At 39.2% G+C, this 16,207-nt stretch overlaps 1 protein-coding gene across 1 annotated transcript; it reads right to left on the bottom strand.

The window, feature by feature from the left end:
- Window positions 1-819: 819 nt before the first annotated feature.
- sesn4 (sestrin 4) lies at window positions 820-16,162 on the bottom strand. The gene is made up of 9 exons (XM_028009122.1): window positions 15,965-16,162; window positions 6,993-7,190; window positions 6,723-6,905; window positions 5,613-5,858; window positions 4,289-4,403; window positions 4,041-4,165; window positions 3,225-3,391; window positions 2,991-3,135; window positions 820-2,361 (listed from the first exon to the last, which is right to left on the bottom strand). Exons 1-9 carry the CDS (start codon window positions 16,028-16,030, stop codon window positions 2,272-2,274), a joined length of 1,335 nt encoding a protein of 444 aa, XP_027864923.1. The 5' UTR covers window positions 16,031-16,162; the 3' UTR covers window positions 820-2,271.
- Between the last annotated feature and the right edge of the window lie 45 nt (window positions 16,163-16,207).

The raw sequence follows: 16,207 nt of genomic DNA, 5'->3' as shown, positions 1-16,207 counted from the left end.
AAAAGGTTGTTACTACCACCAGGGACAGAACTAAAACAAGCAGGATGCCGGCCCTCCAGGACAGACTTTGGGTAACCCTGGAGCTGATGCATCAACCTAGCAGACCACTCAGGTCTTCTGGTTCTGGTCTGCTCAAAACCCCCAGAACCAAACATGGAGAAGCAGTATTCCGCATCTAATCTGGAACATTAATCTGTAACAAACGTCTAGATTAATTAAAGTTTGTTACTTCCATTAATCTGTTACTTCCATCAGTGTTTCGGCAGTTTTGACTTCCTTTAAATCAAAGCTAAAAACACATCAGTTTAGAGTTGGGATCGATTAATAATAAACAGATTATCAATTTGCTTGTTTGTTGTATGTTCCTTTAAATTGCCCTGGTGCTAAAATGGATCTGAAAAGCAAAGCCTTATGCCAGTCTCGGTGCTGCTTTCTCTCAATCCGTCCTAGATGTGTTTTTTTGGAGAGAAGTGGCCTCAAGTGGCCTTCTTGACTCACACCTGCCTGCTTGTTATCCTTGAGCAAGAACTCTCTGGACTTTCTTGGGAACTCTGAAACTCCAGTCCTTGATTTGATAAGTGGCTGATCTGGTTGCAGCAATATCTCTGATAAATTAGCATGTTTGCTTGGAGATAAACATGGTGGAACTTGAACTCAGCGCAAACTTACAACATAAAAACTGAAGCTGCAAACATTTTTTTCAGCTCCATGTGAGAAAAGTGAAAGTATGCAGGTGGGAGTTGGTTTCTAAGGAAAGACAACAGACGGTTTATTTTGATGATACATTTTTTTATAGAAAACATGTTTACATTTTCAAAATGTTTTTTGTCTTTGCACTTATTCTCTTTTTTGTACTTTTTGTTTTAAATATAGCTGTCCATTTTTTTTTAACATCCATCTGTGTCAAAGGCTCTTGCTGAGATGCTGGGACTTTGCAGAAGGTGAAAAAAACGGGCGTAATATTCATCGGAAATGACGCCGGCCATCTTGCGGGGGGAAAAGAAACATTCGTTTCTGCCGCCGATTGATGCCCGGGTCCAGCCTCCAGCAGTAACAACCCTCCTCTTGAGCAGCGCTCCAGTTTTTCCAACCTAAAGGCACCTGTGTTATAACAGCGCTTTTGCTTTGTTTTAAGTCGATATGCACTTGTTTCTTCTGCACGTTGCTAAGTCTAACTACAGTCTGTGAAACGTCTACCTCTACTCAGGTTGCAGCGCAACGAGCAGGTCCTACAGTCACACTCAGAACAATACAAAGGGAGTAACGCCAAAAATTTACAGAAAAATGTAAAAATAATAAGAAAACAAAGACTGAAAAAGGATACGTTTGCTCATTTTCTGCTTTTCAAATTTAGATGAGTTTTAACCTAATTAGACTTGAAAAAGTACAAATGCAAAAGCCCAAACATGCAACTCAAACACAAATTTTCCTTCACCAAACTCTTCTGTAACATGCTGCCAATAACATTCGATATTAGGCGTGATCCGAGTGGCTCAGCTTCTCAGAGGAGTTTGTTTGCAAACGTCCACCATCTTTAAATTCCTTCTGGCTCCACATAACGCAAGTAGGAAGAAAGAAAAACATCTCAAATCGAGTACCTTTACAGAAACCTGGGGCAGAAACGCAAAAACAGGAGGAGAGGAAAGGTGTCGGACCCACACACTTTGTCTTAATGTCTATTGATGAGCTACATTGCATTATAAATATATAAAGTTTAAAAAAGTGCTTATTAAAAGAAACTATAGTGATGTGATAACGTCCAGCAGTCACGGCTGTTTGTTCTCGATCAGCATCAATACGAAATGTCAGGGAGCGTCACAGTCCAAAAAACATCCTTCAAATTGACAAAGATTGTCAAAAAATAAATCAACAACAAGCCCCTGATCTCCCATTAACATTCATTCACCTTGTACGACAAAAAACTTTTTTTTTTCTTTTTTTGGGAAAGCATAGTTAATACAAAAGGAGACTTGTCTAATGAAAAAAATAGGAGTGTTGGCAACTGATAACACAACGCTGCAAACAAGCAGCTTCTCACAGACTCAACTGGAACACAAGACAACAGGGAAATTTTAAAATAACTACTAATAATTGCACGTAACCTTTAGAGAGGCAGGATGTTTTCTGAGAAAGGTGAGAGATGTGGCGGGGAGGAGCATAATAAACACGTTAAATCTGCCGCTTCCCGCCTCGCGTCACCGCTGCCTGCAGTTCAACGTTCCTCGTCCTCTCAGGGTCTCTCTGTACCGGCGGGCCGTCGGAACCAGCGCTTCAGGCGATCATATACCGTGTGATGGCTCTCATTGCGTAAAGAAGCTCCGCCTGCAGCCGGGCCTCCATGATCAGCAAGTTGACGTGTATCTGAGGGCAGAAGAAGAGTAAGAGACAAAGCTTCTCCTCAACTAAGCCTGTAAGCATATCAAATTCAGCTGGACATAAATTGTCCCGATAATTGATAATATTGTCGTTTTGAGACCATTTTCAGGCGATAATGCAAGAACACACCTGCAGTTTTTGTTAAAGTTTAGTTTTATATTGAAAGGAAAATATTTATAAAAAAATATTTTTGCTGCATTTTGAAATTATGGTATTTTTTTCCACATAACTTTATATTTTGGTCCATATTTGGTCTTATTATGTAATTTTTAAATATTAAATAATTGATGTTTTGATCAGTTCAGCACTTGAGTTGAATTTTTAACCACTTTTTTACTCTCACTTGACTAATTTCTTGAACGGCTACTTTTTAAGCAAAAGTTGAAGTAGTGCTACTTTTACTTGAGTACAATTTTGGGTGGAAACTAAAAGGAAACTTTACAGTCAGAAATTAATCTCTGAAATAATTTAGAGAATCAAAAGAAACAGAACCTGTTGGTCGACTTTGAAAAGCTGCTTCTAAAGTTTAATCTTTGTACAAATTAAGTTTGTTTTTTTCAGGCAGATCCTGTAAATGCTGGTTTCTGTGACGGGCCGGTGAAATCCTGTCTTACCCGTTCTGAGGCTTTCAGCAGACTCCAGCTCAGTGGACACACCGGGGTTTTAGTGACGTCTGGAAAACAAGCCACAGCCTTGATGTACAGCTTCAGGTCTCGCTCCAGCAGCTGGTTCACCTCCACGTAGTCATAGTCATCATAACTGAGAACAAAAGTCGGCAGATGTTTATCTAGTAGATGAGCAGGAGCAGCTCTTGTGTTAGTTGTAATTCGACGTGCTGCTGGTCTTACCGTATTCCTAACACATAATGGATGTAATTCCAGATGGCTCTCTTCAGGTCGGAGCTGTGCAGCGACGGGAGCGACGTGACGCTCCGGAACCTGTCATCCAGCAGGTGACCGATGTCCGAGTACAATCTGTTGATCAGGGAGAAGCCGTGGACTTCCCAGGAGTAATCCTAAAAATAAAAATAATGAGACAAATCCATCAAATGTATCTGCAGTGGATTAGTTTTTCATTTACAGAAGACTGAATGATGAAAACCATCCAAAAATATTTAATAAGATATAAAGGCGTAAACCAGACTGACGGTTTTTTAAAAGCAGTATTGTATTTAGATTTTCCATTATTTGTATTTATGAATAAATTAGAGGAATAAAAATACTTCACAATTAAAGTGACAGAAGATTTTCTCATTCAATTTATTAATATTAAATATTATAATATATATATATATATATATATATATTTATTTTTTTTTTACAAATTTGGGTTAATTTCTGCTCTGAGTTTGTTGGTCTCTTTTACATTCTGAATATTCATGTTTATTACTAAATTAGTAAGTTAGTTGACAATTATCTTAATAATCGATTAATTATGATTATTTTAGCCATAATAGAAGATGAGAAGGTAAACAGCTAATATTAAATGCACTTCATTGTTTTTAGGGATACAGAAGGTTTGATATTTTCAGATTTTTATTTGTGACGTCCCCAAAAATACATAATATTGAAAGGCACTGAATTACTGATCAAACAGATTCTGGCTCAGAGTTTGCATCCAGCGTCGGCGCTGACCCGCTCTCGTTTACCGACGCCTGGCCTCACCTGAACTCTGAGCACCTGGAGGTGATCCTCGTCCCGCCGGGCGAACTCCTGGTAGCAGAAGTCGGGGTCTGTGATGAAACGTGACGGATCGGCGAAGCACAGCATCTCCTCCTCGTCTTCCACATCTAAAAAAAGAGAGTCGGTGACAGGAATGGAGGGGAGACCGTGGCTTTCGCTCAGATTTCACACCCTGGAGCCGTCAGAGTGTAAACAGCTGCTCTGACTGGTTGTTTGTTTATTTCTACTACCTGTTTGCTGGAGAGTCTGCGCCTGCAGGAGACGCTCCTCTCTCTTCTCCTGCTCCTCCTGGGACTTCTGGATCCTCTCCTTCAGGCAAACCATGTCGCAGCTCGAGTCCAAAGACTGTTGGCACGAAAACGAACCCAGGGTAAAAATACTTATTCCATATTTACAAGAAACCAAAACATATCTTCTCCTGTGATAAGAAATGATCTAATTTTATGTGTAATGTCACAAATGAGACCGAATGTAAAAAGAAAAAAAACATTTATTAGCTAAGGAACAAAAAGCCTTTGGCCAGGATTATAAAATAGTTAAAGGGTAAAAATGAACCAGGCATTCATGTCTCATGTTTTCATTTACAAACAGCTTAAACCAGTTAGAAAACAATAAAAGTTCAGATATGTCTTTCCTTTCATACGATTACAGCTGAACATGATGCTCTCGTGTTTAAATGAGTTGCATCATGTTAATTTGCGACAGTTTGGATTTAAATAGTTTAAATGATTTTACACATTTAGAGTTCATTATTAAAGTTGAATACATAAACTAAAAACGGGAGTACATTTTTTTTATTAAAACAGTGTCAGACTGCTGCTTCTTTATTATTTCTTCTTATGAAATTGGACATAATTTCAGATTTTTGTGTAACTTTTGTGAAAGTTGACTTAGAAAATGAGTTATTATTGTTACTAGGCCTCATATAATAACAAATTTTGCTGAAGAATAAATTACCCCAGAAGTTATTAAACAATAATATTAATGCTTTGACACAATTTTCAAATAATATAACGATAACAGAGAATAACGCAAGAACACATTTTTAAAGATTAATAAACTTAAACTTCTAATGAACATTTAACACTGGAACTGGAAGACATTTTAAAAATCCAAAATAAATAAACCAAACATATAAAATTAATTATGAATTCTCTATAACCAAACTCGTCCTCAAAAAAAGTTTCAGTTGAGACCGAAGAACCAGACTGAAGACTTTTGTCATCCAGTGTTTGGTAGAAAAAGAGAGAAAACTATAAATCATGGAAATGGACATTATTGAGTTTGTTTTAATTTATTATGTGATTAATTGATTAATTGTTACAGGTACATTTTTAAGCTACAGAAAGTTTATTATTAGGAATGAACAGATATGAAAATTTGGGCCGATATTGATGCCGCATTATTTACCAATATTTTATTTGATCAGATTTCTTATTTGATTACTCAACTAATCATCAAAATAATTAACAGATTACTTGATTACTAAAATAATTGTTTATTACGCCCTTAATGAACATTTTGAGTCTCCAGGCTGAAGTCTGGTTGGTTTACCCGTCGCCGTGTGATATGTTCGGAGGGTTGCCTGAGCGACTGAGGCACGTTGGCGTTGCCGTTGGCAGCATCGAAGGGGCAGAAGGTCGGCGGGGTGACGTTGGGAGATTTGGCAAGGTGGGCGAGGTCCGAGTCCGTGTCGCAGCCAAAGACGAAGCTGCAGAGCGAGTGGCAGTGGGCCAGGATGACCACGGCCTGCACCAGTTCGGCCAGCGACCAGCACTGCTCACCGGCCTTCAGCAGTGACTGGAGACAACACACAGGAAAAACAAGACGCTTAGCGCACCGCTCTGATTAATCTGACTGGCTGGAAGGGAAAAAAAACATGTTTAATACATTAATATAGAGACTAAAAAGGTACCATTTGAAAGTAACAACCTCTAAGGAGGTATTAAACATACTTTTTATTAAGCAAACATGATCTGATGAAATATTTAGATTTTAAATGTGTTTTTATTATTTGTTAGCAGAAAATTATCATAATTAGGAGAAATAAAGGTAATAAATCTATATATAATGTGATGGACTCAATTAAATAAATGGACTTCTAAAAGTATTTGAGTTTATTGAACGGGTCTGCATTATTGGAGTGAAAATTAATAAAGTAATTATTAAAAATAATTAAGGCTAGTTAGCATGTCCACTGATAACAGTGGATAAAAGGTTTTCCTGGAACAGTCAGATGTTTTTTCACCATTGACACATCCAGCAGCGCATACATAAACATGACTGACAGCGCTAAGATCCTCCTCCTGGCTCGGTTGTTTTTGACCGGGAGTGAGTCGTAGCTGGAGGAGTTTGATCTTTTCACAGATTATCTGTCTCATGTTAAACTGTCACAACATGTTAAAAAGTTTTAACAAACATGTAAAAATCATATTGTTGTAAAAGTTACACACTGCAACTTTAAATTGAACTTTTATTCAACAGTTCATTTCTTCTTCCTGGAGAAAAAAAGTGTACACTAACAGATTATCTCTGCAGCTCCTCCAGAGCTACCATGAGCTTCTTGTGTCTCAGTGTTTTCATTCCAGACGATGGATTTAAGTTTAAGTTAGCTTAGCTTAGTGTAGCTGTCAGAGCAAAGGGCCCTGAATAAACTCTGCGTACCTGGATGTGGGAGCCGGCAGCGAGCCAGGGCTGGTGAGCCAGCACCTTGTTTATGTGGTCAAGCAGGCGAAGACGAGGTGGAGCCGCTTCCAGACTCTGCAACCACAGCGGGTCCCCGCCGGCCCTCAGGAACTGGGCCGAGTGCAGGCACACCAGGTAGCTGCAGTGATAACGGGCCGCCGCCTGCAGAGGAACGTTCAGAGGGGAAGTTTTAAAAGAACGGAGCAGCTGAAGCGGAGCACTTCCAGCGTCAGCAGCCAGGTCACCCACCATGATGGCGATGTAATGGCGGTACGGCAGCGGCAGGGGGCCGTCCATGTGCAGGATGTAGTGCTGTGTGCGCAGGAAGCTCTCCAGATACTGGGGGTGGGACGCCATCTGCTGCGACACGGCGTCCACGCTCCCCCTGCTGACCAGTGTCTTCATAAACAGCAAGGACACGCGCTCCTTCTCGCCGTTCACCATCCCCTGCACAAACCAGAACAAACAGACGACAGGTTGGTTTGTGGCAGGGAAACGGTGGAACAAAGGACGTTCCACCCATTGTAACAGAAAAACGAGGCCGAGGAAGTAACTATGAAACAAAATCCAATCAGGAGGATCTGCTTTTCTCACTGTTAAGTCAGAATAATTCAGAGAATCTCAGTTAGGAGACGGGGGTGTGCGATATGGACTGACATTATTTTAATAACGATAAAGATTGTGATAAATAAAGCTATTTATTATTACTTCTTTAGGTAACTGTATAGCTGTGAACGCATGGCACAGCCTTCATCACGCCACAAACGCAACATTCCATTTATATATACAGTATATATATATATATATATATATATATACATATATATATATATATATATATATATATTACTTGAAATAAATTTTAGTTCCTAATTTAACACCTTGTCGGCCTCTGTCTTTTTAAAAACTCCTGCTCTTTCTGAAACTCTGCCTTAAGGAAGTCATCACAACATGGCTCCTCTATTAAGTGCTGCTAGGGACAAGTGCTGCAAATTAGCTGTTGCTATTGCACTATGACGTAAACATGGGACTGCTGTTTTGTTCAGTTTGTCTATGTCTATGTCTGTCCCTACCAAATAAACCAATTAAATTAACCCTTTAACGGCGTTTTTACCAGCGTTTCACTGAGAAGTAGCTCAGCTGATGTGCAGCTCCACAAGGCCTTTGCTAATTGCTGCTGGCTAGTCTGAAGGAGCAGAGTGGGGGAAGTTTGGAAGCTGCAGCTCAGAGGACCATACCATTATAACATAATGTAAAAGCCCTAAATAGTTGATTTTACATGATACTGCCCCTTCATAAATTGTGATTTATATCACTAAACTGCACATAATGAGTGTATTTAATAATATTTTCAAATTTTCTGACATTTATTGATGTTCCAATGGAACAAACAGTGCAGAAATCAGCAAAAATAACCCATTTTTGACAAGCTGATTTAATTTGTCATAATACCCTCAGTTTTGTTTTTTTATTTACCATCAATATCCAAAATGTATCATGGCAATGATAAGAAACTTTTCATGATAAATGCTGAACGAAACAATAAATGCCCACCAATACTATGAGATTCAAAAGGCATCCATAAGCGCTTCCTCTAAATACAATGAACAGACGTAAACATGAGCAGCACAGCGCCGTCCTCCCTTCACAGCCATTACGGCCCTTTGATTTATAGCCAGGAACTTCTTGGCTCGAGATGAAGTTGGAGCGTCCAGCACCATGTGATGGCAGGCTCAGGCTGCGCTTTGGACCAGAGTCATGTTCCACACCTTAAATCAGAGGAAGAGGGGCCGTTTTGGAAGAAGAGCGGCGGTGCCACGGGAGAGTTAAAGCATTCCTGGCTTTCTTTTTCCTAGAAATTCAACAAGCACCCAAACAACATCTCAACAGACGCAAAGTCAGATTGTGTTCACGAGTGAGAGAGGCTTCTTTAGCTTGTTTGATGTTTATCTAATGAAGTCGAGACGCTGGATTAACTTGTTTATTTGAAAGCTGGAAGTAAGAGAAGCACAAAAAATGCCGTTTGAAAAGGGGCTTTACACTGAGGAAGTGAAGATGAAGAAACTAATATGAAAACTGAGCGGAGGAGGCCTGAAAGAGGGAAGCTCGGCGAGGATCGAAGACGTGGAGGAGGCCAAAGACTCAAACATGGGAGCGACTGCACTGGCGGGCCTGGGGCCAACAGAAACAGACCTATGTAAAGCAGGAGGCTGGCCGGTCCTCACCGGTAGACATTTATAAGCTTGTTTTTCTTCTCTCTACATAATATAACGGCTTCTAGGAAAAGGTGTTCAGGAGCCACAGATCCAGTTCCTCTGAACAGATCAAACGGGTTCACTTCAACTTCAAATGTAGAAACTTTACAACTTTATCTGGATCTGACGGCCTGTTCTACCTTTGATCGTCACGATTAAACCAGAGAAACACTACCTGAGTAAATAAATAAAAAAATCTGCAATTTAATTTATTAAGGAAAAAAAGCTAGCAAAACCAACCTACCCTTGTTAGAAAGAATAAAAGAAGCGTTTTGGGTCTCCTAAAATGTTATTTCTCTATGGGTGGAGGGGAAAACAGTTAAAAACTTTCCTGTTTCATAAAAAAACGTTTCTGTGTTGACAGTTAGAGGCTACCTTAGTTCTCATTTAACGTCACACTTCCGAGAACTTTGTAGCTGGCAGCCATCTTGGTAGGTATCAGTAACTAACTCTCATGACAGTTGCTATGATAACAACAAACAAGCCACAAGCTTAGAATTAGCTCTCACCTCATTCCTATCATCTTATAAACAATATAAGTACATTACATCTATTACTTGATTACAATTTTTGGCCCCTCTTTGTTGTTGGTCTCCTAGCTACGGTTCATCTATGCTTTCCGCTTGCCTACCAAGATGGCAGTTCAGTGGCACAGATCACTTCTGGTTCAGACGTATGGGGTGATTACTTTTTCATCCAAGGTTTCCGATGGCTTAATAAATTAAGCAAATTAAAAACTGTACTTTATTTATTCATATTATCTTTGCCTGATATAAAAATAGTTTGATATGATACCAAATGTGGAGAAACGGGGCAAATACTTTTTCACAGCTCTGCTTGTAGGACGACCGGTGAGAACAGAGAGTAGCAGAGCTTGTTTGTGCACCTAAGCCCCGTATGGCTCTTTAGTATTCAGCAGCATGTTTATCTGGCTCAAAGCTCCATGTGGTATTTCACTTCTCCTTGCAGGGGATGATGGTTCCTGCCTGATCCTGCAGTAAGCTCCACCTCATGACCCAAATAGCTCTAAAGGACGCTCTAAACAGCTCGATCCTTATGAACGACACTTTATTCTTATAGTTTCATACAAAGCAAAGTAACCAAGGGGGGGTTTAGAGTTAAATGAAACATGCTGAGGCACAGACCCTGACCTTCTCCAGGCTGTCGGCGCCCACAAGAAATAGTGGAGGAGGAGAATGTGGAGAGCACAGGTGGCTGCCAATCAAAGGCCTATAAGAGCTCATTCACACGGGTGTTACTCCTCGAACACAAGCGCTACTGATTAGCATGCCTAGTTGCTGAATCTAGGTTACTGCTCCATGGAGCGCTAGCTGGCCGGATCCCTGAAAGAAGCAGTGTTGCACCAAGCAGCATTTCAGAGGCCTGCGCTGCAGAAAACACGCCTCATTTCTCAAGGACCTAACATGTCGGGAGGCACGGGCCTATTTTTATTCCTCCTCATGGTAGAATGGGCTCAGATTGCGATGTTGAGTGATCACACTTCCATTTTTAGGGTAAATGATACATGAAGCGGCTGATTGAGAAATTTTCTGGCAGAATTCAAAGTGGCTTGCGAAACTATTCTACCTCTGAGATCTTTCAATGTTTTGTCACATCAGTGTCTTTTATTGGGATTTTAAGTTATAGATTTACACAAAATGGAGCATAATTCTTCAGTGAAAGGAAAATAATCCATGGCTTTCTCATTTTGACTCAATAGCTGTGTTTCCATTATCTATAAAATTGTGCAAATTTGAATAACAAATTAAATTCAGTTAGAGGAAATGGAAATTAAAAAAAAATTTTTTTGATCAAGTTTTTGCTCCAGGATGAGGCGTTTTTTGAACTGTGTCAAAATTAGTGTTTTTTGCAAACCTGTAATGAAAACACTTTTTTCGCATCACACAAGTCATGTGATCAACAACCGGATGCCACTGCTGTTACGCTAACTCTGGTGTAAAGCGCCTCTTGCTTTTGTATAGATGAATGCATTTACACACTATCCCTGTGAAATCAATCATAAAATGAAACAGGAAGTCGGAAAAACCAGTGGGTAGCCACCAGCATCAACATGCTAGTTGTTAGCCTCTCCAATCCTATGCAAATGAGTAGTCTCTTTCTCATTTGCCAGTGCCAGCCAAACATTAATCTGATCAATATCTGGCTTCAAAATAGCCAAGGAAGTAGCCGCTGTTGGCAATGGTCTCATAAATTTATGTACAATAACTTTCAACTAAAAGTAGCAGTTTCAGAGAAGAGATCAGAGATCTACTCAAAATGTGTTAGTTTTTTTCTTTTTTGTTAAAAGAAAAAAACTAAAACACTTTAAGCAACAAATCATCTAATTACAAGAGTCCATGGATGTGATTTTGAAATCTGATTTAACAACACAAGTGTCAAAAGTTGGTCTTTCACCAAGTGAGGAGATTGTCTTTGTCATCACTGGCGTCCCACGTAATTGATTAGGAAATTGGAGGTTTTTTTGTAATTTCTAACATGTCTGGACAAAGTCTGACAGAGAAGTCCTTCAGAAACAGGAACTACAGTAAAGTTGAGCATTCACAAAGCAGGAAATGACACATCCTACTTCTTAAACAACATCTGTCTGCTGACAGCAGCAAAATGAAAGATGCAGTCATCCATTTGGGAAAAGCTTTCATGAAAGTCATTCTTACTGTGTTTAAAATGAATTTTAAAAAGACAATTTTGATCTTTACTGGATGAAAACAAGCCAGACTCTTTTTGATAAAGCATTCCTTACTGCCTGCCTACCTACTTGAAAAAAAAAATCACACCCACAAAAGAAAAGAAAAAAAAGAAGAAGTGAGAACCATGTGTGGGAGGATGCATAAAACAACAAGGAGAAATCATCTAGACACCTGTGTGTGCATAACAAAACACAGTCTGGTTACCAAACCTAAATATCTATTGTGATTTAGTCAGAATAATAAAGTGTTTAAAATACTCAGATCACAACAGACTTAAAAAGTTTCCAAACTCTGAAGAGGTCATCAGCACAGAGCTGAGAAAAAAGTAGGTCGCCTTCTAGATTTCCTGCCACAAACGTTTCAAATCAAACAGGTTAAAAGATAACCTGAATCAATATGTAAAATTTAAATCAAATTAAATGTTTATTTTACTTAGAAAACAAGCAAGTGGAGACAAAAGCACCAGCTTGAAAACGTTTGTCATCCATTTTTTGGTACAAGGAAAAATACAAGTCAAGCAAATGGAAATTGAGCTTTTTTTAATTTATCATGTGATTAATTAATTCATTGATTTATTGCTTACCGCGACAGGCCTAGCCACCACAAAATTTAAGACCAGTGATTAACATACTTAAGGTGAGGCATCCCTGCCCTAAAGCAGCGAAGCAACCCCAGATCATCACACTGCCACCACCATGTTTCACTGCTAATATCAGAGGTAAGTAAAGTCTGCACTGATAAGGATTTGTTGCATTCTTTTGAGAACTTGTGAATTTGCATGTTCTCTTCACGTGTATATAATCACCTACTTTATAAAATTAGACAGGTTTTATATATAATTAAATGTCTATGTCTGGCAGTAGTAAGACCAAAAATGTGGATAATCACAACTAATTATTGGTTTAACAAAGTGGACAATTTACAAACTAACATTTGAATACCTTTTGGTTATGTTTGGTGATCTTAAACATTTAGAAGTGTGCAAATAAACTTATTCTGTGAGGGGGCTGATACTTTTTTTTAAATGACACTGTGTGTTGATCGGAGAGGTTGCATGAGGCAGCAGAGAAATAAAAAACATGGGTGACGTCACTGAGGGCAGGATAGGTAAATGCAGACAAAGACAGGCTTTGATCGCTGGCAGAAAAACAGCAGCACTGTGCAAGCTGCAATATGAAGTGGAGCAAGGGTCCACGATGACACACAAAGAAGTGGAGGACTGATGCAAGCTTCCTTTCTAAGAGTGAGTGATGCAGACACAAGAGGGGGACATCCAATCTGCATTCTGACTGATCCTGGAGAGATGGTTCATCCTTATCAGAAAACATCAACACCCCCTTTCCTCCTTGCCGGAAACAAGCACTCGGGACCGATTTTGGCTCTGCAACCTGAACTCAAGGAGTAATGCAAAACAACCCAGCTGCAGCCCAGAGCAGTTTGCACAGAGCAAGAGGAGGAGGGGGGTTTGGAGCAGTACTGCCAGGAGAAACAAAGAACTAAATAAACCCACATTCATCAGTGAGTGATTAGATCTGACTGTAAACAAGGTAGGCAGGTAGAGCAAGGGAGATTTCACTGATAACAGGCTATATTTATTAAAGTTTATTCCTCAACAAGAAGCTCTTTAAAAATGAAATATGAAATGATGTGTCATCAGCTTTGAGGAACTGTGAAGACAAAGGAAAGTGGAGAAAAAGTGGCACATGCTTGAAATGAAACCAGAACTGCAGCTCACATTGCTGTCTGTTTTATTCCATTTCTGTACAAGACATGTTTTGCTCCACAATCTGCAGCAAAACATGTCTTTGTTGGACTGCGTTCGGCACAGCGCCCCCTTTCTGTTGCAAAGCGGAAAACAACACTAAGAGGAGAAAAACAACTTTGATTGGCAGTCCAGTTCAGGCGAAAATACAGCACAATAAGGACGCGCACAAGAGCTGCCGTAAAGCTGAGAAATCTGTCTGTTAACGTGGTTTAACACAATTATCACCTTATTTTGTTCATGCATTTAAAACAGCAGTAATTAAATGTCACTGCATTACTTCACACCACACTGAAACACCTTTTTTCCTCCTCAAACCCTCAGATGATGTCACCTTCACCTGCAGCTTCATCCACATAAACGTCCCCAGCCGTTTCTCGTTTATCTCCAGCGCGATAAAATTAAAAATATACTCGGCCTCTTATTTTAAAATGACACCGAGGGGAAAAAAAAAAAAAAAATAGAAAACGGTACAGTAGAGGAGACGTTTCTGTCTTTGTCCGGCCACATCGAAACTAACCTCCCAACATCTTATACTTGTTTTCTCTTCTATAGAAACGGCCGTTTTTAGATCAACTCTCCGAGTTAACGTTTCAACGCAGATGGCTCGAGCTTTACGTGACATTTTAACGGCTGGTGATGAAAAAAACACTTGAATGGTGAGTGAGCCAGAAATAAACCAAATAAAAATCATCTGGTCACTTGAAGTGTTTAATCCGAGTTTCTGACCCATTTCCCGAGCGATAGATGTTAACGTTACAAGTTCGGTTCGCCTATTTTCGTTTGCTAGCGCTAGCAAACTACAGCCGCTACAGTTAACGTTACTGCGCGGAAGTTGGGTTCCGATTCGGAATGACAGTAAAAGGCCATTTCGCAGCTTTCTCAAGAGTACTTTTTAAAAATGAGTTATAATTTCATTTTAAGGTATTTAAACTGATCAAACCTGAACTGAATTACTAAACATCGCATGAAGACTCTTTAAAATACGGTCTGTGATATGAGAAACTTAAATTTTGCTTGTAAGAACACAAAAAATTAAAACTTGAAGCAGTTTTTTATACGTACATCAACTTAAATAGCCAGACTAGTCGTAAGAAATGTAAATTTAATACAGAATAACATTTTCAAGCTGAACCTCATGTACATTCGTTAAAATGGCAAAAAAAAAAAAAAAAAACAACTTAAAAATGTTATGTTTTTGAAGACCCAGTAATAGCAAAATAGTTTTGTGAATCACAAAGAATAATTGTGTTCAGGTTTGACCAGTCTAGATACAGCATATTACACACTTAGGCACATAAAACCTCATCAAGGTAGCCCTCATGTATGTCAAGAAATATAATAAAGATTTCACACATCAAATTGAGATTTGAAGGCAGTTGAACAATGAAGAATAATTCATCCTCTGTCTGATTTGCCTAGTTATTTTGAGCTTAATGTTATAAAAGCATTGATATTTTTAAAATTTGGCTAATAGAATAATTTTGCATATTACAATTGGTGTTTTTAAAGCTCTGTTCAGTATAGAATACTTTAAGGTTTGACTGTCTAACTACTTTGGTTTTAATGGTTGACCGAATCTAATTTGGCCCTAATGCTGCAACTTCAAAAAAAAAGCTTTCAAATGGCCCTTTTTGTTGTTTCACTTATAGAACAAAGGTTTCATGATTATTAAAACGTGTCCTAACTAGTCTCCGATCAGTGTTTTGTCTGTTTATTGTGGTTTTTATAATCCATTTAATCATACTTTCTTATGGTCTCACATTCATAATACGTATTTCGCAACATCACAACTGTGTTTTTAAAACAGGTTCATCCTTGTAGCATAATCCTTTCTAGGTTTGACTCGTCATAACCATTGTGGTTTCTGTCTTATAGATGGGCTTACTTATAAATAGCTTTAAATGGCCTTGTTTGTGTTTTGAGTGGTAAAATAAGGGATTCACAAATTAAAACTGTATGAAACCCTGAGCAGCTTGTAGCCAGAGTGACAAATGTCAGTCCTGGTTTAACCTTCCTGACAGTTGAGGCTTTCACAACTTAATGAGGTGCTAAAACTAAAACAAAAAAACATGAAGTAGCCCTTTTTGGGCTTTGTAAAGACCAAAAACAGCGCCATGAATTATAAACTGTTTTTGAAGGCTGTGTAATTAACGTAGGTTTCACAGTGATACGTATGTTAGATTTTTATCTGGAGATAGTCAAAGATCAGATTATCCTTAAAGATGCGGAATAGTCCTTTACACAAGTTCCAAATCGCAGGCCAACTTCAGCGTCTAGTCTTACACTTTGTTTCAAAGTTTCCTATCTGAAAACAAATTAACCAAACTAACTTCCAGTTCAACTGACAGCAACGAGAATATGTAATTACCGATTAAAAGAAAATTGAGGCTTTGTTTTAAGCGCCTGTAAAGAGTGGAGCCGTTTTCTTGACAGAGAGACAAATGAATGAACGGTTTTGACTTCCCGGGCTTATACGTATAATCCCAGCCTTACCTGATTCTGGACCCGCTTGCACTGCGATATTAGGGGGTACTCCATTTTACTCGTACAGATGATCATTTTCCAAAAACGGCGCCGTCCTGCATGGATCCGGTTGGAGCTGCTAACAAAAGGGAGCGATTCTGCCGCTGGCCCCCGGTTCCGCCTGTCTGAAGCTGCAGCCTGGACTGAGGAGAGCAAAGCTTCCCGGAGCAGAGCTGACAGCTCCAGTAACAGCCCGGCCAATCACCGCGCAGG

The sequence above is a fragment of the Xiphophorus couchianus genome, chromosome 23 (genome assembly GCF_001444195.1).
Source record: "Xiphophorus couchianus chromosome 23, X_couchianus-1.0, whole genome shotgun sequence".
Classification (NCBI taxonomy): domain Eukaryota; kingdom Metazoa; phylum Chordata; class Actinopteri; order Cyprinodontiformes; family Poeciliidae; genus Xiphophorus; species Xiphophorus couchianus.
This window is presented reverse-complemented; position numbering and strand designations above follow the sequence as displayed.